At 39.1% G+C, this 24,668-nt stretch overlaps 1 protein-coding gene across 1 annotated transcript; it reads right to left on the bottom strand.

The window, feature by feature from the left end:
- Nucleotides 1-4,201: 4,201 nt before the first annotated feature.
- LOC132611170 (adenylosuccinate synthetase, chloroplastic) lies at nt 4,202-16,729 on the bottom strand. Its single transcript, XM_060325576.1, is given in 8 exon segments — nt 4,202-4,874; nt 5,507-5,802; nt 6,068-6,659; nt 6,661-6,764; nt 14,463-14,538; nt 14,540-14,583; nt 16,365-16,468; nt 16,570-16,729. Coding segments are annotated over 8 exon segments (1,551 nt in total). The 3' UTR covers nt 4,202-4,699.
- Nucleotides 16,730-24,668: the final 7,939 nt, after the last annotated feature.

Here is a 24,668-nt window from a genome sequence, read left to right as displayed (position 1 = left end):
AAGCCCATCCAACGAGGCTCTTAGCCTATAAATTAAGTGACATAATTTTATAATTTTGTATTTAGTACTTGAAGACTTCACCAAAAAGTTTCATGACACGGGTAGGAGGATAGTATTCAAAAGATTACATAATCGATCTTTACTTAGTATTTGTCGTGATTTAAAATCTCACTTAGACCGTGATGGCACCTAACGGACGAATCAGTTTAAAAGTAACCACAAAACCCAAGTCATTAATATGGAAAGAAAATTCAACAATTAGTATAAATCGATTTTCTCCCAAATATACAATGTGAAACTCTACAACTCCAAGAATTAGTGTCACAAGTCATAAGCCACTAAAAATAGAATATACAATTCGAATACGAAGATACAATATTTATTAAGAAGACAACTAAAATAATAGACTCTGGCTACCAAGGACTAGATGGCAGCTCTACTTTGGATAACTAGTATAATCTCGAGTTTTGGGCTAAAATTATCCCTTATTTATGAGAGTGGTTTATTTTGGTCCCTCAAATATAACCCTAAGCATATATAATTCCTTAACTATGCTAAAGTGGAGCAGTTTTGGTCTCCCTAACAGAACCCGTTTAAAAAGTAACAGTGCTAAACCCTTGTGACACTCACGTGACTCGTAAGAGACTAAATCCATCGGACAAAATGCAAAGCAGAGTAATGGCATTTTTCTAAAAAAAAGCCTAACTCGTATGAGATTTTAGCAAAGCAACTCGTAATATTTGGACCATATAGTTGGTAATCAACTCTTAAATGGTAATCTGGCAGCACAATGGAACCGTTCCACTTATTTTGGAAGCATGTGAATATGACTTTTTTTTAAAAAAAAATCATTTAAAAAAAAATAAAAAAATCATTTTTTTAACAACTGCTATAAACTGTCTTAATTGGTGGAACTGCTCCAATTTTTTTCGGAAATGTGAATGGAAATTTCGATATATTAGATAAAGTTTCTGCTTGTTTTAAAAAATCAGCTTCTTCTTGTTCCAGCCAATTAAAGCTTTCTACAGAGAGGCTAGGGCTTTTTCCGGTAAAGTGTTTCTTCATATGAAGTTGGGGGGAAGGCGAATGAGTTTCTTCATATGAAGTTGGAGGGGGGGGGGGGGGGGGGAGGCGAATGAGTTTAGTATTTTTGTCCGATGGATTTAGCCTCTTGCAAGTCACGTGAGTGTCACATGACTTTAGCACCGTTACTTTTTAAACGGATTTTGTTAGGGAGACCAAAAGTGCTCCAGTTTAGCATAGTTAAGGAATTATATATGCTTAGGGTTATATTTGAAGGACCAAAATGAACCTACTCTCATAAATAAGGGATAATTTTAGCTCAAAACCCTATAATCTCTGTTACTCTCTCACAAATCCGCAACAAAGCCAACTCAACCTGCACGCAAAAGGTGCAGCAAGTGTAGCATGAGTACAAAGGCAACGTGTACTCAACAAGTATCATTGACCGATCCTAACAAGTCACTTGAGCCCCTGGGGATGCAAACCAAATATGCAAACCACTCTATAATTATCCTAGGAACCTGTTGGAACTCTCAAATCAAAATCCATGGGCCGTCTAGGCACATATTTGACTGTGGTCAACTCTTAATCTTCAAAATCACTAGTTTCCAACTTAAACGTCTGAATTACTCCTGAGCCCCTCGAGACTCGTCCAAACCATCCAACTAAATTCTAAATCATCATACGTACCTATAGGACCTTTCCAACGATTCTAAGCTCGTTAAAAATTTAATTTCACGTTTTGCGTTAAAAGCCCGAGCGAGACTTATTGTTACACTTTTATGCTCAAAACAACAGCGAAACACCAAACACGTTCAGAACCCATCCGAAACTCATCAGAATTAAACCAAAAATTGTATATCACATTTAAATATCGTTGCGAACTTCTTTCAAAAATCAGATTCTCATTAGGACCTCACATGCAAATTACAGCATGAACAGAAGTGATACATCAAGGAATTGAAGCTGCAGGCAGATGTCAAATTCCAGTTGCAATGCTACATCAATTTTTAGCTACTTGCATTCTTGAGTACTATGATTTTTCTTTCTTGTGGTTTCTTTTTTTTCTTAACTTTTGCCTTTTTTGCCTTTTTTGGATTTTTCTGTACATTGCTTTTGATTATCAATAAAACACATCAATAGACAGGTCCTATTGATATATTTGATTAAAAAGAAAAAAAAACCAACCAAATCTCAACTGCTACAAAATCTTGACTAGAGGATATCGGTTTCCAATGAAACTTTATAGACAAGTTAAAATGTATCATATGGACCTATCAAAATCTTTAAATCATGAAACTAAGCTAGTTTACTCAAATTGTTGACTTTGGCCAACTCTATGAACTTAGTTCAGGTTAGATGCTCCAAATCGCTCCCGAATTCCTCGAGACCTGTGTCACCCATGCTCACAAGTCATAAATCACCATATAAACCTATGCAAAGTCTCAGATAAAGAACGTGAGTTCTAAAACTCAAAATAATAGGACCGGTCTTACGGTATTTAGTGGTTCATTTGTTATAGACTAATAAACCACAAACAAGATAGACTTAACTCTTGTCCATTTGCAAGTATTTATAGACATATTTAAGTTTCTAATAAGGATTTGGTCTTCTTTATATTTTCTATTTTATCGTTAGAGAAATAGATATAGAAACATTATTTATATTCAATTACCCAGATTAAGGTCTGAGCGGTGTTGTATTAGCAAAAAGGATCAGAGCGAGGCTTGGCCTGACCTCAATACAACACAGAGATTAACCCACAAAGATGATATTATCACCTTAAAATCAGAAGGCATCAAAAAACCTTAGGGCCTTCTGATAGAAACTATGTACAAATAGATATAGAAATATATTGCAAAAAAAGTGCTACAATGATAAACTAAAGCAACAAAAATATTGCTATTGGAGATCACTCCTCCCTTTGTTGCTCGACGAAGCTTTTCCTTCACTCATCTCGCTTGTCGGTCTCTCTTCTCTTGTTGTTTTCAAACTCGAGAGGAGAGAGGCTCTTCCCACTAAAGCAAAAAAGAGGAAGAGAGTTGATCTTCTTTCAACTGAGAGAGATGCTAGCATTGAATGAAGACCAGGTTTCATTCTATTGTTGCTTGTGATTAGACGAGTCGGATTTGTGCTCGGCTGGATTTGTCGGACCATTTGGGAAGTTGGTCAGTCTGGTTCAAATCACGGATTTCTTGCAGAAAGACCCACTTTATTCGCCAAGCGAATGATCTTCACTTCGTGGGAACAACAAAAATCACCATCTCGCTCTTTTGTTTCTTCGATGCTATCTTTTTTTTCTTCAAAAGAATGGGGTTGGGGCTTATAATAACCTTTTTTTAGGATGCCCGGGGACAAGAATTAATGATCAAATTCAATTGCTACATGAATGGCCAAGAGAGGTTACAAATGCATATTCAAGGGTTATAACACTCCCCCTTAGATGCCCATAGATAATGTACTCATTAGAATCTTACTAGAAAAAACATTTCGGGAAAAAATCTAGTAAAGAAAAAAGAGTATACATGTCTTGTAATATGCATTTTGTGCTGTCTCATTAAAAACCTTATCAAGAAAACTCAATTGAAACAAAATCTTAGTAAAGTTAAACCCAACCAATATTTTAACTTAACGCAAATTTGAAAAAAATCTTTGTCGCTACACAAGTAACCAGCCGGAACCCTGCTTATGTATCCAAATTTAAGACCAGCTATGCTTTGGGCGGAACGCAGGTGGAGTCTATATCTTCAGATAAATAAAGATGAACTAATGATGTTAATGTTTCTATGTTCTTTACTAAAATGTTTCCATGTGCATTTGCCATTAAAGTCATGGTAGGATTGTGCATACATTTGCTTCAAAGGTCTGGTTATGAAACAATAACAAAAGGGACCACTGTTACGTACAAGAATAAGATAACAGGTCAATTGGTTTTGTAGTCCTTTACAAATTTATTTTTAGTTTTATGTTTTTTTATAAGAGATCTTCACTTTTACCATAAGAGATATGAAAATAACACATGAGATCAAAAAAGGTCAATTTTCTTCTATTCAAATTTTAAGTTGTCATAGAAGACCATTTCCTCAAATCTCACTCTAGTAAGGGAACATGAGAGTACACTGCAAAATAACTGGGCAACCATGAAGGAGAAATAGTAGGGAACTACTTCAATAAATAGGAAAATTCAAGAATGCGAAGGATGAAAACTGGAACACCATTTGTGTGGACGAATAAGGCGCCATTTTAAACATCTCTTCTGCAAATCTATAGTACAGACCAAATGTAAATTTCACTTGAATAAGTTACAGTGCTGGATTCAGAGGAGAGTAAACTAAAGACTAAATAGAAGATCATCCAAAGCACTATAGTCATGGCACCAAATTGAGGCGGAAGCCAAGATAGCGATGCAGTCAAAGCTTTTTATTAGAGGAGATATGAACCCAAGGCAAGCAGGTGGCAAATTTTAAGCCGCATATCCCTTTGGGAGCACCACATACAAGGAGGGGAGGGGAGGGGGAGGGGGGATGAGATCTAGCTTTGGAGATGAAAAATACATCATTGAGGTCATTTTAAATTGATAATCCTGAGGTTACCAAGAGTTTAACCACGCAAAGGGCATTACTTCTACCAGCACGATGAAGAATGAGATCATGGCAATATGACCAATTCCCTGAGATCACTTGTAGATGAGGGCATCACGACCAGGCCCAATACCAATGTAATGGATAGGTACTCCAACAAGTTCTTCTATCCTTTCTACATACTCACGTGCAGCCTTCGGTAAGTCTGAATATTTTCTGATGGAAGAAATATCAGTCTGCCAGCCAGGCAAGACTTCGTATTCCACCCGGTTGAATGAAATTCGAAGTGAAGATATTAACAGAAGATACAGGGTGAGACAAAGTAAAACGGTAACAGGAATTAAGAGACCATCATGCTTATGCTATATAAAGGATGTGCGAACAAACAAGATCAAAATTATATGTATATAAATAGCAAAGATTGTCAACAGATCATGATAAAATGGAGAGGACGACAAAGAAAAAGTGGATAAAATAGAATAAAGATCTGGATGCCTCATGTCGTTCCTTTTTCACAGTAGAGTCTGGCAAAGAAACCTTAATAGTATAGTCAGGTGAGAAACATATTATATGAGTAAACTAAGTTTCTGTCATCACAGAAAGGACCCAAAAAAGAAAAACAGAACTAAATTCTGTCATTGATATTTAATTCTTCGCTGATAAATAAATATGTAAATTTGTTCCACCACAACATTCATGTTAAAGTTAAATGAATAAACTTGGTTTCAAAAGACTCGGAAATAGAGGGAAAAGAGCTGAGATATTCCACTAAGCCTGTATGTAATTGAAATCTTCAGCCACACAAAAACTAATAACATTAAGATCATTAACATCTTCTAAGAAGTGGATACCATGTTCATGCAAAAGGCTGGTGCAGAATAAAAGAAAACAAGCTCACCCTGATTTAATCAAGTAGACGAAGATCAGAAGGAAATGATTCAACTGGTGTGCCATCTGGCAGTCTGTAGGAAACATCCAACTGAATTTCTGAAAGATCTGACAACACGTCAAGCTTTGTTAGGTTCAGAGAAGCAAATCCATTAATCTGACAGCAAAATCTCAGTGCAACTATGTCTAGCCAGCCACAATAACGGAGGCGAACAGTCGTCGTGCCCGGCAATCGCAGAAGGTCACCACCTTTACCCAAGATTTCTGTTGGGAAACGACCAGAACCAACTCTAGTAGTGTATGCTTTAACCTGCAAGCAATATATCAGTTAAGTACAGTGTCTTAATACTCAAATTGCAATAGAATGGTTAACTGTTTCCAAAGTCCAATGTATGGTATATCTGTAGTACAATATTCAGTCTCTTGCTCTGCATGTTAGATCCATTTATAACCTTTTACAGAAAACTAGAGTTCTTTTTATTTAAAAATATTAGCTAGACTTTCTGGAAAAAAAAAAAGAGCAACACCAAATGCTCCGTTCTTTGATACTAGAGAAATAGAGTAAGTTCACTTACCACACCGATGAGATCACCAACCACTCGGGGAGCAATGCCAAGACAATTGCAGATTCCACCAGCTGATGGACTGGAGGATGTCACAAAAGGGTACGTTCCAAAATCTATGTCCAACATAGTTGCCTGACCACCTTCAACCAAAATCTTCTTTTTCTGAGATATAGCATCATTCACGAAGTGTACAGTATCTTTAATAAAGGGTTCCAACCTCTCAGCAAATTTCTTGTAGTGTTCCACCTCTTCCCTGAGCATATCAGGGCTATAATTAAAACCTTTGAACCTTGAAGCAGCATCTGATAGCAAAAGATCAAGTTTCTGGGGGAAGGTATCCATATGCCTTAAATCACTTACTCTTATGCCATTTCAAATGACCTTGCTTGAATAGCAAGGCCCAATGCCTCTCTTGGTGGCGCCAATAAAGGATTTAGCCAGCTCAGCTTCTCTAAGCCCATCTATTACTCGGTGAAAATCAAATAATAAGTGAGCACGATCACATACCAAGATCCTTCCTCGAATACAGACTCCATTAGATTCAAGATCATCAATTTCTTTAAATAATCCTGGTAGATGCACCACAACTCCATTACCAATAACATACCGTTTCCTCATTGAGAATACCCGAAGGAACAAGGTGCAAAGCAAATTTCTTTCCCTCTGAATTGTAAATAGTGTGCCCAGCATTGGCTCCACCTCCACCCTGCCATAAATCAACATTGAAGGGCCGAGAGTAGAAAGAAAAAATGTATTGACCATTTATTCTTTACTGCCGGTGAGGGCCGGGGGGGGGGGGGGGGGGGATCATCGCATCTTGGACCCCGAGCAACCATAAACTAGATTATCATAGGAATCTATTCCTTTTGATCACTAACTGAAGAAGAAAAATACAGTGAAACAAACTAATTTTTTCTTTTTTGGTGCCGAAAAAACTTCTATATTTCCCAAGCAAGAGCAAATAAGAATAAATGATAGCACAAAAAGAATGTACTGAAAAGTTTCAAACCAAAATAGATGATTACCTGTGCTTTACGCAGTTATTCAATAAATCTAACAGTAACAAAAGGCAAACCCTCAATATAGAATTCAATGAAGTATCCAACAAAAATTATCAGTATTTTCCTTCATAATGTAGAAAAACGAGGTGTTTGCATGATATATTGCAATATAACAGGCAGCACAAGATAGAAGTTTAACTGCTCCACCAATGTCCAGAAAAGGTCAATTTCCATCAGAATTTGCAGGATCCAATCAAGAAAACCTATTACGGTAAAACATCTCAATGATCATTCAAACATACAATTCTCCGAAAGCTCCAAAACCAAAAACATTGTGCATGAAGTGGATAGACGAAACCGGACTAAAAGTAACATTGAGCAATTGTTTACAACTGACTATACACAGAGCTAAGGCATCAATAACCCTATGAAACAAAACCCATTTACACATAAGCAAATACAGAATTTTAAGTCAGCAGGTGGTGAAGGCAAACTTAGTATAAGCATATCTTTTCTTTTACAAAAAAAAATTCAACTAAATATAAAGCTCAAGGACAGTGACAGAGCCGGCTGTCCTCACACTACATCTGCCGTGCATTCGCAGACGACAACCGAATCATCCATCTCACTTTCCAAATTAAAATAAATTAACTATTTAGCTAGAAGTTCCACAAAACCAAGACTATTGGGGTGTGTTCGGTAGGGAGGAAAATGTTTTCTAATTTTCCCGTTGGTCAAAATTTTGGAAAACAATTTCTCTAGAAAAACAAGTTCCTTAAAAATGAGGAAAATGACTTCCCTAATGGAAGTAGGACAAACAAGTTCCACAAGTGAAGTTGCCGAGTAAAAAGAGGGCCAAGGCACTCTCCCCAAGAAAGAAATAGAAATGCTCCCAGGCACTCTCCCCAAGAAAGTTCTCTCTCCTACTTCTTAGGAGGGGAACTAACCCTTTTCCGGTGACTTTCTTCCGGAATTTCTTTCTATCTCTCCCATCTATTCTCAAGTTATTACCTTTTGTGATATCTTATCCTTCTCTTTCAGTTCGACAACTTAGATTCTCTTCTCAAACATGGGTGACAATAGAATTTACTTCAATGCAGGGTTTAAATCCTTTGACATTACTAGATGGTCTTCTGGAAACTCTGACTGGTATGAATGGGTAGAAAGAAGTAGAAAGATGATGAGGAGGACATCCATAAGTAGAAAAATCATGGAGTGGATCATTTTCACTTTGAAAGAAGCCTCAACAGATCAGAAGAAGGTGGTGAGGAGATGGAAAACTTCTGAACGAGAAGCAGAGCACTTTTGCACCAGGAAACACAATGAGCATGGGAGATATATGAGCATCCTATCTTTAAATGGTAGTGGCAGATCAGTCCTCATTATTCCAGAGCTTGTATTGAATGCTGGATGGGTTGACTTAGCATTTAAGATTGAAAGGTTCATTAAGTGCCACTCAAAGCAGGAACAAGCAGCCCCTCCTAGAATTAATGAAACCAACTACCCTTTCTCAAAGGTAGTACAAGAGAGTAAATGGAAGTCGAGAAATCTCCGTACAGCAGAGGTTAAAAGCAAGAAGGGAAGCATTGAAATATCAGAATCATCTGCAAATCAGGAAAATGGGCTCTTGAAGAGATGTTTAGTTGGATATTGTGGAGAAAAGTCAAAGGAAAAACCTACCCTAGCAAATATAAGGAGATGGTCTTCATCCAACTGGAAAAAGGCTATTGGGTTAAACATCTATGAGCTTTACAATGATATGTTCCTATTTGAATTCCCAAATAGACATATGGCTGAACAAACTCTCCAAGGACAATGGAGGTGGAAGAACATCTGTTTTAACCTCGAATGGTGGAGCCCATTATCAGGAAGTGTCTCAAACTCCATTGAAGTAAAGGAGACTTGGATCAGAGCAGTGGGCATTCCACTTCATTTGTGGTCACAGAAAATTTTCCAAGAAATAGGTGAAATCTGTGGGGGATGGGTGGCTACAGAGGAGGAGACAGAACTCAAGAACCATATGAAATGGGCAAGAATCTTGGTGTCCAATGATGGTAGATTTATTCCAAGGGAGGTGTCGATCAATCGTAATGGAATCACGTATTACTTCCCAATCTGGGTGGAAAGTAAAACGAGATTCGAAATCACACCGGAAAAGGAAGGAAGAACCATCAGAGATGATGCTGTGAAAGATCCAGGTAAAGCTATTGCATGCTGGGTAAAAGGAGATGACCTCTGCAAAGAAGTACAAGAATCCCATCCTCATAGGGATTCTAGAGATATGCATCACATGGGACTGTCAGATACAATAGTTGACTTCCCATCAGAGGTATCATGTGATGGGCAAGTGAACAATTTAAATGAAATTTCAGGATTGGGCCGGGTATGTGAGCCCATACCTCAGAAACCTCTGAAAGTGATAAATGGGCCTGATTTTGCTGGACAAGTTATCTTTAATGACTTAACTTGTGATTATTACTTGCCCTCAACATTGTACAACAACAATTGGCACTGCATGACCATGGCTGAGCTCTCAAAACAAAAAGAAAAGCATGCATGCACAAAAACTGCAAAGGAAGTGAACACTTTTGCAGAAGTGGTGATGAACTTATCTAGGGAGGTGATTGGGGAAACTTCAAAAGGGGTGGAAAAAGATGATTGGCAGATGGTGGCTGGGGAAAGTGGTGGAAAGAGGGTGGCAGAGGACCTATCTGAGATAGCAGATCTGAATCCTTTCAATGCTATTGAAAACTGGGAAGTTGAGGAGGCAGAGCCTATCCAAATTCAGCAACAACAAACAATCATGGATAAAGAGCAAGAAGCTTCGGTATGGGTACAGCAAAATATGAGCAAATTCAACAAAATTTTTGGGGTAGATTTCCAGGGGCACGAGGAAGAGGCTATGGAACTATTACTGCAAATTGACAGCAGTAGACAAACAAGAAGAATGGTGCAGGATTCTGAATGCAGAAAAACAAGGTTTAAGGGCGCACAAGAGCTGAAAGGTCTTGTTTCTTTTGATGTTAAATACAAGAGCAATGGGAATAGGTACAAGGGGAGAAGTATCATCCCTGTTTCTTAATGCAGTTCAAACTAGTAACATGGAATGTTAGGGGATTAAACAATAGGGACAAAAGGAGACTGGTGAGCAGTTTAGTTTTTGACTGGAGAGCAGATATCATCTGTTTTCAGGAAACTAAAATTGAGGGTGACATTACAGTACTGGTGAAACAAATCTGAGGGGGAAGATTGATTAATTTTGCTTGTTTGGAAGCTAGTGGAACAAGAGGGGGGATTCTGTTGATGTGGGATAAAAGCGTATGGAGGGGGGATATTCTTGAAATAGGTGCTTACACTCTAACCTGCAAGTTTGAAGCACAATTACAAAACTTCTCATGCCATATCACAGGAGTGTATGCTCCAAACTCTTATAAAGAAAGGAGACTGGTGTGGGAAGAATTAGGTTCTGTGAGGGGCTTAATGGAAGGGCCATGGGCTGTTTGTGGAGATTATAATGTCACCAGGTTTATCTCAGAGAAGAAAAACTGTACTCAAAGAACCAGGGGGATGAAGGAATTTTCTGATTTCATTGAAGACATGAACCTAATTGACCTACAGCTTGAGGATGCTACTTATACTTGGTTCAAAGGTGACAATCTAGAGATAGCTTCTAGAATTGACAGGATATTAATCTCAAAAGAGTTTGATGATAGTTTCAACAATTTGAAACAGATTCCTCTTCAAAGACTGGTTTCAGACCATATTCCTGTTGCTTTACAAGGTGGTTCATGGAATAGGAGTAAAAGTTATTTTAAATTTGAAAACTGGTGGCTAGGCTCCGAGGGTTTTGTGGATAGAGTTAGGGGTTGGTGGAATTCTTTCACCTTCACAGGCAAACCAGACTACATACTTGCTTGTAAATTAAAAGCTCTAAAGTCTAATCTCAAGACTTGGAGCAGAAGTGAGGATGGAAACTTGGGCTCTAAAAGAAGAAGTTTGCTAGGACAGATGGCTGAAATGGATGTAGTGCTGGAAGAAAGAGCCCTAACAGAAGAGGAATCAATCAAGAAGGCAACTTTGCTTATGGAGTATGAGGAGTTGGTCAAGAATGAAGAAATATCTTGGAGACAGAAATCAAGATCACTCTGGTTAAAAGAAGGGGACAAGAACACTAAATTCTTTCACAAAATGGCAAATGCTCACAAAAGATATAACAATATTGATCAGCTTGTGATTCAGGGAGAAACAATTGAGGAGCCAGCTAGAATTGAAGAAGAGATAATTGATTACTATCAAAAGCTGTATTCCGAGACTACACAATGGAGGCCAGCCTGTAACTTCACAAATTGCCTTACTATATCAGAGGAGGAAAAGGAGTCTTTACAAGGCAGTTTTGAAGAAAATGAAGTATTGAGATGTCTAAAATTGTGTGCAGTTGACAAAGCTCCAGGCCCTGATGGATTCACCATGGGTTTCTTTATCAAATGTTGGGAAGTAGTGAAGCATGACATAATAAACACTTTTCACAACTTCCATGAGCAAGGAGTTTTTGAGGAAAGTTTTAATGCAACTTTCATTACTCTCATTCCTAAGAAGAAAGGTGCTAAGGAACTAAGGGACTTTAGGCCTATCAGTTTGATAGGTAGTATTTATAAAATCTTTTCCAAAGTGTTGATTGAAAGAATGAAAGGGGTCATTGCAAAACTAGTGGACTCCCAGCAGATGGCCTTCATTAAGGGCAGACAAATTATGGATGCTGTGCTAATAGCTAATGAAGCAGTAGATTCCAGGTTTAAGCAGAAGAAACCTGGAATCCTTTGCAAGTTAGATATTGAAAAAGCATATGATCATGTAAACTGGAGGTACTTACTCCAGGTTTTGGAGATGATGGGTTTTGGACAGAAATGGATCCAATGGATCAAATTCTGCATATCAACTGCTAGTTTCTCAGTTCTGATTAATGGTTCCCCAACAGGTTTTTTTAAAGCACAAAGAGGTCTCAGGCAAGGTGACCCCTTGTCACCTTTCCTATTTTTGATTGTAATGGAAGGTCTAAACAATATGATCAAGACAACAAAGGTGAATGGGTGGATAAATGGTTTTGAGGTGGCTAGAGCTGGTAATGAAAGTCTGGAGGTGACACATCTCCAATATGCAGATGATACACTGATCTTTGTGATGCTGAAAAGGAGCAACTAAGGTTTTTAAGGATGATACTAGTCCTATTTGAAGGAATCTCTGGGCTGCACATTAATTGGAGGAAGAGTTTTTTGTATCCTATCAATGAAGTCCCAAACATGAACTTGTTGGCTGCAAATCTAGGTGGTGAAGTAGGTACTCTGCCAACTATCTATCTGGGAATGCCTCTGGGAGCCAAATCTAATTCAACAGAGATTTGGAACAATGTGATTGAAAAATGTGAGAGGAAACTAGCCAGATGGAAAAGCCAATATTTGTCCTTGGGGGGGTAGAGAGACACTCATCAACTCAGTCCTTGATGCCCTACCAACATATATGATGTCCCTGTTTCCAATTCCAACAGGGATTATCAAGAGGTTGGATAGCATCAGGAGGAAATTCATGTGGCAAGGAAATAAATAAATAAAAGAATTTCACTTGGTGAAGTGGAAAGTAGTGATCACTGGCAAGAAGAGTGGGGGACTGGGAATAAAAGATATGAAAATGCAGAGCAAAGCACTCAGAATGAAGTGGCTATGGAAGTATGCCAATGAAAATCAACTTTTATGGATGAAAGTTATCAATGCAAAATATGAAGAGGAAGATAGCTGGATGACAAAGGAGGTTACCACACCATATGGGGTTAGTCTGTGGAGATCCATAAGAGCCTTATGGAATGAAGTTAAGTGCAACTCCAAGATCAAAGTAGTGAATGGGGTCAAAACCAGATTCTGGAAGGATAATTGGCTTGAGGCTGGTCATCTGGAAACACTATTTCCAGATATATACAACATTGTCTTAGATCATCAAAGGACTGTGGCTGATTTGTGGACACCTCAAGGATGGAATTTCACTTTAAGAAGGCAAATCAATGATTGGGAGATACAAAGAGTGGCTGATTTTCTTAACATATTGCAACAATTTAAGGGACTTCAGCTAGGAGAGGATGTTTTTTGGTGGTTGGGGAATAAAAAAGGAGTGTTCAAAGTTAGTTCAGCCTACAGGATGATGAATCAATCAATTCAACAGATTACCAACTAGCCCTAGAAACACATTTGGAGATCCATAAATCCCACATAAAGTTAGCTGCTTTGTGTGGATTTTAGCTAAAGAAGCAGTTCTTACACAGGATAATTTGATGAAAAGGGGGATAATTTTATGCTCTAGATGTTTCCTATGTGGAGAAACAGCAGAGACAGTTAACCATCTGTTTCTACACTGTAAGTTTACACAACAGCTTTGGAGAATATTTTTAAATCTCAAAGGTATAGCCTGGACTATGCCTAGCAAGGTTTCAGAGGCTCTAAAAAGTTGGGAAGAGGCAGGATTGCAGGCAAAGAACAGAAATAGATGGAGAATGGTCCCTGCCAGCATATGGTGGGCAATATGGAAGGAGAGAAACTCCAGATGTTTTGAGAGTATAGAGAATGGAGTGCAGAAGGTCAAGTTGAATTGTATTTTATTGCTTTGTTTTTGGTGTAATCAAGCCTACTCAGATGATACTATTTCCATTATTGATGTATTAGATTCAATATAGGATTAGAATAGTAGAGTCTTGGAGAACTTTTGTAGATATGGTTTCAGTACAACCTATGTACTGTTTTGTTCATATGGAATACAATCCAGTTACCAGTTTCAAAAAACGTTCCACAAGTGGCACTCCACATTGATTGTGTCTTCCCCACCCTCCAACACATATCATCTTCACCCCTAACCCCTAGCCCCCATCCCCACCACCCACACCCCTACCCCCGCCCCCCACCTCCCATAGTATTTGACTAGATTATGTGCAAATGCTTTTAGGATAATATTGTTTTGCTTACGTACCGAGCACAAGAAAATAAGTAAGAAACCTACTTATTTTCCAAGAAAACATTTTCCGTCATATCGAACACACCCTTAGGGGTCGTTTTGGTATGCTGGACAAGCATAAATAGTCCTGGGATAAAACCAAACAGTCAATAAGAAATAATATCAGGATAACTAATCCCTGCATAACTAAGCCCAACATAACTTGTCTTAAAACCAAACAACCCCTTAAAGATGGTCGTTAGTATTGTACTGTATTAATGAATACAACGGGTTTATAACACTATATAATATAATTTTAAGAACAATGGAAACAAACATGGTATCAATAATGAACCATGGGAAACAACCATCCAAACAGGGGGTTAGTGTTAAGAATAAGACAAGAAATTAGCTTTATGGATATATCAAAGTACCTGGCAACGAGCAACAATTTCGAAATGTTTAGCCAAGATATGAACGCGTTTTCCTTTACCTTCATCACCCCAAGGAACCAGAGACCTGACTCAGTGATTCAATCCTGCTCACTCCAGATATCTGGTGTCTTGGGTTGCCAATGGTGTCTTAGGTCCCATTCAATCTCGGGTAACAAGAAGAGATTGGGGGTTGACAGATTCATGGTGCTCATCGATGGCCAAAAGGAGGAGAAGAGAGCGACAACATATTACTCCCTTGGGAAACTAATTATCAAACGGGAAAATTAAAGATTTAAAATGTATGTGAAGGGACTAATATTATTAGGAACAAGTTGTTCTTTTAGGAGTCGACTAATTTGAATAGGGGTGTCCCAATTTCAGTTTAACCAATAAACTCAATTGGAAAAAAATATGAGTATCGTATTAACGGTTTTCAAATGATTTTATATTTTTTTACATTGGCCTATCAGTTCTTTGAGTTTACTTAACTTAAACCAATAATCCAATAATAATGACATTAAGTCTTTGTTATATATTATTCAGATCTATCACAAATCATTGAGTGGTTGTAAAATTATAAAAAACAAACTCATCACAAATCATTGAGTGGTTGTAAAATTATAAAAAACAAACTCACTTAATAACTAAGACCTGAATAATTAAAATTTAATCCTAAGAAATTAACAAACTTAATAACTGAGATATAAATGGTTAAGATCAAAACTTTCATTATGTGCAAATAAATGAGGCCTTGGTCTCATAATCTCAAACTATGATTGTTGTGCCTCCCTCGCTATTCCCTAGTCCCTTTCCAAGTTCCAACTGCTTCTAATTAGATAACAATTTTTTTTTACCAAAATGGTGTCCTTTGAGGGACAAATCCAACAAATGAGTTTGTCAGAATTTTGTTAACCAAAATGGTAAAAACGCATCCTTGGTTGAGCACCTTCAATGTGCGGTTTTCACGTCTAAACAGACGACCCGTTGAATATATTTACACATAAGGTGCTTTTCTATCCATGAGCCTTCAGTGGATATTTCAAACTTTGGAGAAAGGCTCATCTATTGTAAAGAACCTTCAATGTAAATTTGAAAAATCAAAAAATCTAAAAAAGTAAATTTTTCTGTAGTGATGTGACATAGCATGGCAGCATTTCCAGACCTAAAGGCTCATATAATCCAAGGCACCTTTAGTGAACTTACAAAAACGCCTTGCCCAAGAGAGTCTTCCCTTAGAGAGCCTTCAACATTATTTTCCTGTTCCTCTATATTTGGAGCCGAATACATTGTCATGTACATTGCCCTTGAATGCACACTTCAATCTGAATTTGGAGAAAAAAGGTTAGTGATTTTTTTCATAGTGTATTGCTCTTCCCATTGAGTAAATAACTTACTGATAGCAGACGTATTTTTGCACCCAAACTCATCCCGATAGTACTTCACATGTCTAAACTGCCATATTTATACTTATTTAACACATCCACATCTATTCTGAATTTACAGAGTGTTACATTGACGCGTGGCCAACGCGCATGGCTTGCTGCTCTGAGCATTTTTGTGACGCACATAACTTCTTGCTCCGATCTCCTTTTGGCCTGATCTTTATATGATGGAAAGGTATTTCCACGCACTACAACTTTCATTAAGGGAACTTATACAATTTCCCAACTAATCAAGGAGTTATGACTGCCCGAAGTAGGCCCCTTGGCCACTTTTGCAAAAACGTGAAACCTTCTAAATTTCATTTAACTCTCTAAATATAAGTCGTACCTTAGTCTGAGGACCTGAGATGTTACACAAATGACAAATGTACCTGATGCTCTAGGAGTAAATCTAGCTAATCAAAAAATAAATGTAATAGGTGAGGTGCTTTGTATCGTGTCGTAGCCTATTAGACCATACACGAGCACACGGTGGTCCTGGTAGGTTAGGAATGACCCACTTGACAGCTTGCAGATCAGGATCCCTCGGTGGCCTAAGAGGCAGAATCCTCTCGTATATCCATACTTTCATTATATAATATAAAATACAATAAATAAATATTAGAACACGTTAATTTAAGCAAATAAATTGAAATACCTGTCTTGAATTAAAGGTAAGAAACTACCAATGACTCTAATCCCTCTTTGCGATGCACGACAAAGATATCTGTAAAGTATCTCAAGTGTAGCTGCACAACAAGCATATTGTCCAACTTTGGACAAGTCCTCAAGCAAATGTAGATGCATCAACTTGACCTTATTACCTGATGTATTAGCCACAAACATGCCTCAAGTGATCCGCAACATGTACAAGCGCACCCGCTGCTACACGACATCCTTAGGAGTGGCATCAGTAATCAGAGGAACTGATCGTGATGTACTATGATGGATCAAAGATGTCATTAGCAATCTATCGCCTTGAAATTCTCGATCAACCTCTGCTGGTGCCTAGCCTAGAAGATTTCCCATGCGCGTCTGCCACTCTACAGGATCTAGGGTAAGATCTGTCCCAGTCAATTGTAATCCATCGACTGGCAGTCGATATAATATAGCCACGTCAATGTTATGGTGGCCCCCCCAGACCCAAGATGGAACGTGTGTGTCTCTGGTCTCCATCTTTCAACCAAAGCAATGATCATAACATGATCAGGGGTTATGTGTCCGGCTGCATATATACCATAAAATCCAGAATCGAGCAAGTAACGACACATACGCTCATGCAGTGGATGTCTACTTATGTAGTGTCACGCCCTGAACAATGTCCTGAGCGTAACACTGCACTCGGTGCCTGATTGCATGCAACTATAGTTTGAATGATTACAACTATAGTCTATGAAGCCTCTAAGAATAATAAAGTCTGATTGTTTACCGGGACAAGGCCCCCGGTATACCTGTCTGACTAGAAATACTGAAAAGACTGTAAAGTGTGATAACGCCCCGAAGAACTGGGGCTCACTAAATAGCTTGTACGAGAATCCTAGCGCTCTGAGTTGTCAACCTATAAATCATTACCTACATCGTGAGATGCAGGCCCTGGGCAAAATGGGACATCAGTACATTTGAATTGCACTAGTATGTAAAACAACTGAAAGAACAAATAGGTAATAAATGTTAAACTGGAACTGAACATAAGTACTCTTTGTTTTGAATGAGAAACCACCTATTTATCTGAGTAAATAAGCTGCGACCTCAGGCCCAATATATATGTGCACAAGCTGCGGCCTCGGGCCCAAGTATACGTATACATAACTGCGGCCTTAGGCCTAGAGATGCATAAAGCATAAACTATATCCTCAGGCCCAAATACAGGTGTTCAATATTCAGGGATTTAAAATTAGGAACTGAGAATCACACTGTGATACATGATGCTGAAATACTGTATCATACTGAGTTATATGATACTGGAATACTGAATAGAACTAGACTGAGACATGTATTAATAATAAACTGATTTGTCATAACTGAGGCTCCTGGGATATTGACACAAGTCTATACTGATTACGTAATGAGTTCACGGTGTTTGGAATGATAATCATGAATGGATTATGAAACTATGTCATCTAGAGAATAGAAGTTCTACAACGATTCATAGAACTAAGGCATAACTACTTTCCGAGGCAAATTGTTAATAGTCATAAATAATGAGATGTAGGGAGAATCATAAGCATTCCCAACGTAGAGAGTTAGCCTCACATACATTGACTCTGGCCTTCTAAGCGTATCACAATATTCGTCACCACCTTCAACGATAATCTATGGCAATATATATCAAGAGAAACCAATATCAACACTAATGCTCATATTTTAATCACTTAGGCATTTTATCAAACACCTTATGGGCGTAAAGCTTCATAGCCCTTAATAATGGTGTTTTCTTCACCCAATTTTAATTCTACTACTTCTAGATGATTCTATAATCCTAAATAGATATAACTAACACCATTTTTCCATCACCCATATGATTACGACAATCGTAAGTCAACAATCCAAAACCCGAGCATAGTTCATATGATTCTCTTTATTAAACCTATTTACTATTCTCCCAAGAGCTCATTAATTCACAACTATAAATGATTAGGGAGTAGAAGCATTACCTTTTTGAAGTTCAATCCTCTTGAATTCTAGTTCTAGGGTTTCTTCGCTCAATAATGATGTTCTAATCACAACTCTATCTATTAGAAGGGTTACTCCAGTTAGAAAGGGATTAGAGACTTGAAATCAACTTAGAATCATCATAGAGCTTACCTTGGAGGGTTCTTGAGGCTTGGGACTTGTTCTTTCTTGCCTTGGGATAAGGTTTAGTGAATAGGGGTGTTAGGGAATGAACCCCAAACTTAAATATAAGTTAAAACGTGAAAACTCAAAATCTGACCCGACAATCCGACCCACGCGCATTGGGCCCACGATGCACGCCCAATGCGGGGCCTCACTCAGACTTTTGCCAGAGAGCAGGTTGACTTGCTATGGGCCTGCGATGTGTTTCCAAAGCGCACGCAACAACGCGGGTGGCCTGCCACTCTAAGCGTTTTTTGTGACGCTCATAACTTCTTTCTCTAATCTCTGTTCGGTCTGGTATTTATATGGATGGAAAGGTATTTCCACATACTACAACTTTTGTTAAGGAACCTTTTCCAAGTTCTCAACTAATCAATAGGTCATGGGTGCTCGAATTAGGCCTGTCGACCATTCTCGCAGAACTTCCAAACCTTCAAATTTTCTACTAAAACTCTAATGATACGCGTCCAACCGTAGTTCTACGTTACGGGGTGTAACATTATCTCCCCCTTGGAATAACTCATCCTAAAATGATGGTATGGGTTCTCTTAGACTCTATGGAAAATACGTGAACACAAAATACTAAACTGAATGACTACTGAATTAACTGAATACTGAACTTGACTGAATACTTAAATATAGGAGGGTTATAACATAAGATCTGAACGTAAAGGTTAATTACCTTCAACACTTTCGGCTTGCTCTTCAAATAGATAAGGGTACTTGGACTTCATGTCCTCTTCGGCTTCCCACGTAGCCTCTTCAACTTTTTGATTCCTCCAAAACACTTTCACTGAAGCAATCTCCTTAGTTCTCAGCTTGCGACTTTGACAATCAAGAATAGCTATTGTAATATCTTCGTAAGGCAGGCTATCTTTAACCCCTGTAATCTACATAGGAACTACAAAAGACGGATCTCCCATTAATTTCTTCAACATAGACACATGAAACACTGGGTGTACACTAGCTAATTCTTGTGGCAATTCTAACTCATAAGCCACTTGCCCGATCCTTCGCAGGATTCTATATGGCCAATATAGCGGGGACAAAGTTTCCCCTTCTTCCCAAATCTCATAACGCCTTTCATAGGCGAAATTTTTAGAAACACCCAACCATCAACTTGGAACTCTAGATCTCTACGCTGCACGTTTGAACAAGACTTTTAGCACTGAGCAGTCTTCAAACGCTCTTGGATCAACTTGAATTTCTCCATAACCTGATGACCAAATCTGGTCCCAACAACTCTGCTTCGCTAACTTTGAACCAACCAATTGGCAATCTACACCTCCGCCCATACGAAGCTTCGTACAGTGCCATCTTGATACTAGAGTGGTAGCGATTATTATAAGAAAACTCAATGAGGGGTAGATGATCATCCCAATTACCTTTACAATTGATAACACTTGCCCTCAACATAGCCTCAAGAGTCTGAATGGTACACTCTGCCTGGCCATCTGTTTGAGGATGAAAAGTTGTGCTGAGGTTTACCTTTGTGCCCAATCCCTTCTGAAAGGATTTCCAAAAGCTCGCTGTGAAATGAGCACCACGATATGAAAGTATGGACAAAGGAGTCCCATGCAAGCAGCCGATCTCCTAAATGTATAACTAAGCATAATCTTCTGCTGAATCTGTAGTCTTCACTGGCAAGAAGTGAGCTAACTTGGTAAGTCGGTCTACAATCACCCAAATCGAATTATGTTTTCGAAATGGGTAGGGTAAACCTGTTATGAAATCCATATTTATCATCTCCCATTTCCAAACGAGAATTTCTATACTCTGAGCCAAACCACCAGGCCTCTGGTGTTCGGCTTTCACCTGCTGATAATTTGGACACTTAGCCACAAAAATCTGCTACGTTCATTTTCATGTCGTTCTACTAATAAATCTCCTTAAGATCATGATACATCTTTGTGGAACCCGGGTGAATGGAATACCTGAAATTGTGGGCTTCAGACATGATTCACTTTCTGAGCCTATCTACATCTGGAACGCATAGTATGCCTCTGTACTTGAAAGTACCATCATCTCCCCCTTATTCAAAAGCTGTCGTCTTGAGTTTGTGAATCCCCGCCTTCAGCCGCAATAAGTAGAGATCACTAAACTGTTTTTCCTTCACTTCAGCTACTAAGGAGGATTCGGACCTGTTCTGAACAATGACGCCACCATCTTCAGAGTCTGTAAGTCGAACTCCTAGACTTTCTGAGCGGTGGACTTCCTTCGTCATAGTTTGCTTGTCTACCTCAGCATGATCTAAGATTTCCATAGAATGCCGACTGAGAGCATCGGCTACAACATTTGCTTCCCCCGGATGATAGAGGATACTAACATCATAATCCGTGAGCAATTCGAGCCACCTCCTCTGACGAAGATTCAACTCTCTTTGCTTGAAGATGTACTGAAGACTCTTGTAATCTGTGAAAATAACAACATGAACTCCATATAAATAATGGGGCCAGATTTTTACCTCGAATACCACAACTGCTAACTTAAGATCATAAGTCGGATAATTCTTCTCGTGAGACTTAAGCTGTCTGGACGCATAGGTTATAACCTTACCGTGCTGTATTAACACGCACCTTAGGCTAACCCCTGAAGCATCAAAATAAATAACGAACCCTTTGGTTCCTTCTAGTATTGTCAAGACTGGAGCTAAAGTCAACCTCTTCTTCAACTCCTCAAAACTTTTCTCGCAAGTGTCTGACCACTAAAACTTGACCTTCTTTTGAGTCAGTCTAGTCAAAGGGGCCAAAATAGAGGAAAATCCCTCTACAAAATGCTTGTAATAGCCTGCTAGACCCAAGAAACTTCTTATATCAGATGTTGAGATAAGTCTAGGCTAATTCTTCAGTGCCTCTATTTTTTGGGAATCCACCTTCACACCTTCACCTGCGATGACATGGACCAAAAACGCTACTAATTTCAACCAGAATTCACGCTTGGAAAATTTCGCATAGAGCTTGCCATCCTGACTTGTCTGCAACACTATTCTGAAATGCTCTGCATGATCAGCCTTGCTATGGGAATACACTAATATATCATCGATGAAGAAGATAACAAAAAAATCAAGATAGGGCTTGAAGACCCTATTCATAAGTTCAGTGAAAGCTGATGGTGCATTCATCAACCCAAACGACATCACCAAAAATTCAAAGTGCCTATAACGAGTTCTGAAGGTTGTTTTAGGAATGTCAACTTCTTTGACTTTCAACTGATGGTACACTGATTTGAGGTCAATCTTTGAATAACACTAGGCACTCTGAAGTGGTCAAATAGATCATCAATTCTGGGGAGAGGATACTTGTTCTTGATGGTAACCTTATTCAACTGACGGTAGTCAATGTACATACGCAAGGACCCATCCTTTTATCGGACAAACAAGATCGTGCCCCCTAAGGTGAGACACTTGGCCTTATAAAACCCTTATCTAGAAGATCCTTCAGTTGTGCTTTTAACTCTCTCAACTCTGTTGGAGCCATTATATATGGAGGACTAGAAATCGATTTAGTGTCGGAAAGTAGATCAATTCCAAAGTCTATCTCCCTATCGGGAGGGACTCCGGGAAGACTTCTGGAAATTCTTTGACAACCGGTACTGACTGGAGAGTTGGGGTCTGGGTATCTGTATCCCTGACTCGGACTAAGTGATAAATATACCCCACAAAAGTCATCTTTCTGGCTTTAAGATAGGAAATAAATCTACCCCTGGGTACTACTGAATTGCCCTTTCATTTTATGACTGGTTCATTAGGAAACTCAAATCTTACTATTTATGTTCTACAACCTACAGTGGCATAACATGAAGCCAACCAATCCATCCCCATGATTACATTAAAGTCTACCATCTCTAACTCTAATAAGTAGGTTACGGTATTGCGGTGATAGACTAAAACTAGGTAATCCCTTAAATACGTGTAGCTATAACTTGACTCTCTAATTGGGGTGGACACTTCAAAGGGTTCATGCAACTTTTCTGATTCTATCCTAAATTTCTTAGCAATAAATTGGGTTACATAAGATAAGGTTAATCCTGGGTCAATAAGGGCGTAAACATCAAAAGTGAAAACTGTTAATGTACCTGTGACAACATCTGCACGTGCCGCTGTATCCTAAAGACCCGCTAGTGCATACAAGCGGTTTTGACCTCCACCTGTATTACTGAATTTTGCTGCACCACACCTTGGTTGGGCCTGAGAGTTACGAGGGGCTGCTGAATTAGTGGACTGAGCTACATTACCTCCATTATTCTGCCTTGCTGATGGACAATCCCTCAAGAAGTGGCCCTGCTGACTGCACCCAAAGCAACCATTTGTGCCCGAATGACACTCCTGGGTGCTTCTTACGACACGTGTTGCAATAGGGTACTCAGGGCCTCTGTAGCCATACTAGCCTGTGACTGTGAGCCTGCTGCTCTGAAATTCTGGCTTTTCTTATTAAACTTGGACCTCTCAACTGGGGCACTGACGGTGGATGGAGCAGTTCCTAATGACCTATTATTAAAGAACTCTTTGTTTCTACCTCCCCCAGATGCCTCATGACTGAAACCACCTGCAGACTTAGCTCTTTTACTGAATTCTTTGTCATTTTCTTTCTGTAGCTTCTCTTCTTCCTTCATCCTATCTTTATTACGTTGAACAAAGGCAACCATCTTAGTAATGGTCATCTCTCTGCTTTGAGAAGCGATATTAGTATTACCATACAGGTCGAGTATAAAGTCCCAACACAAATCGCCTAACTCTGGCCCTCATATCAGGGACCATATGCGGAGCATACTTGGCTAAAGAAACAAACTTGAGGTAATAGTCATTCACACCCATATCATTTTGCCTGAGTCTCACAAATTCGTAGGCCTTTGCTTCCCTGACCTCAAGCGGCTGGAAGTGATCAATGAAGGTATCTATAAACTCATCCCTATTTGCAAGAGACGCATCCTCCCCGCGGGACTGTTCCTACATCTCATACCAAATGGGAGCAACATCCTGTAACTGATAAGCTCCCAACTCTGCTACCTCCGTCTCTGAAGCATGCATAACACGAAAGACCATCTGAAGCCCATTAATGAAATTTTGAGGGTCTTCTCCCTTAAAAGTTCTTGTGAACACTGGAGGCTTCATATGCAGAAATTCCTTGGTCCTAAAACTATACAACCCTCCACTAGCACCTGTGCTGACATCCATGTCTGAAGAACTGGGCTGTGGAGTAACTGGGGGACGGACCTCTGCAGGCCTTTCGGTAGGTGGGGGTGTAGAATCTGTTGTAACCTTCTGAATCTGAGGCTCCACTTTTGGAGCAACATTTGTAACAACTCTCTCCTTGGTAGCTCTCTTGGTACTTTCTCTTTGCAGGCATTTTTAAAAATATGTAATTCGCATAAGTTAGAAGAATTCCTGAAAGTACCGCTCTAACTGCACGATCTAGAGTATGAAAGATGTGAGACAATCCTATGTCTTGGTGGTGAACTGTTAACATATGTGGCGCGTACACACACATAAAAGAGACCCTGCTAGACAGGGCTTCATAGACTCCCTAGGACTCTGGAACCTAGTGCTCTGATACCAAGCTTTGTCACGCCCCGAACCATGGCCTGGGCGTAACACGACACTCGGTGCCTGACTGCATGTGACAGAGCGAACCAACTGGCTGGCTGAATCAACATGTAGTATACACTAAATGCGGAATATAACTTAACATATGCTGATCTACTAAAAAACTAACTAATTAACCATAAATGCGGAAATACTAAGATAAGTTTGAAAGGATAAGTAAGTAGCCGACAAGCTGTTACGGTTCTCTTTTTGTGGGCGGGGTTAATGCTCGAAAAGCTACTTCGAACTTGTTGGTGCTCTTTCGGACTTGTTTTGAAAAAGAGTCGCCACCTAATTTTTAGGAAATCAGGAAAACCAGTGCTGAAGGGTTTATTCAAACACCGTGAAAAATCCTTCGTTAATACAAAG

Source organism: Lycium barbarum, chromosome 1, assembly GCF_019175385.1.
Source record: "Lycium barbarum isolate Lr01 chromosome 1, ASM1917538v2, whole genome shotgun sequence".
Classification (NCBI taxonomy): domain Eukaryota; kingdom Viridiplantae; phylum Streptophyta; class Magnoliopsida; order Solanales; family Solanaceae; genus Lycium; species Lycium barbarum.
This window is presented reverse-complemented; position numbering and strand designations above follow the sequence as displayed.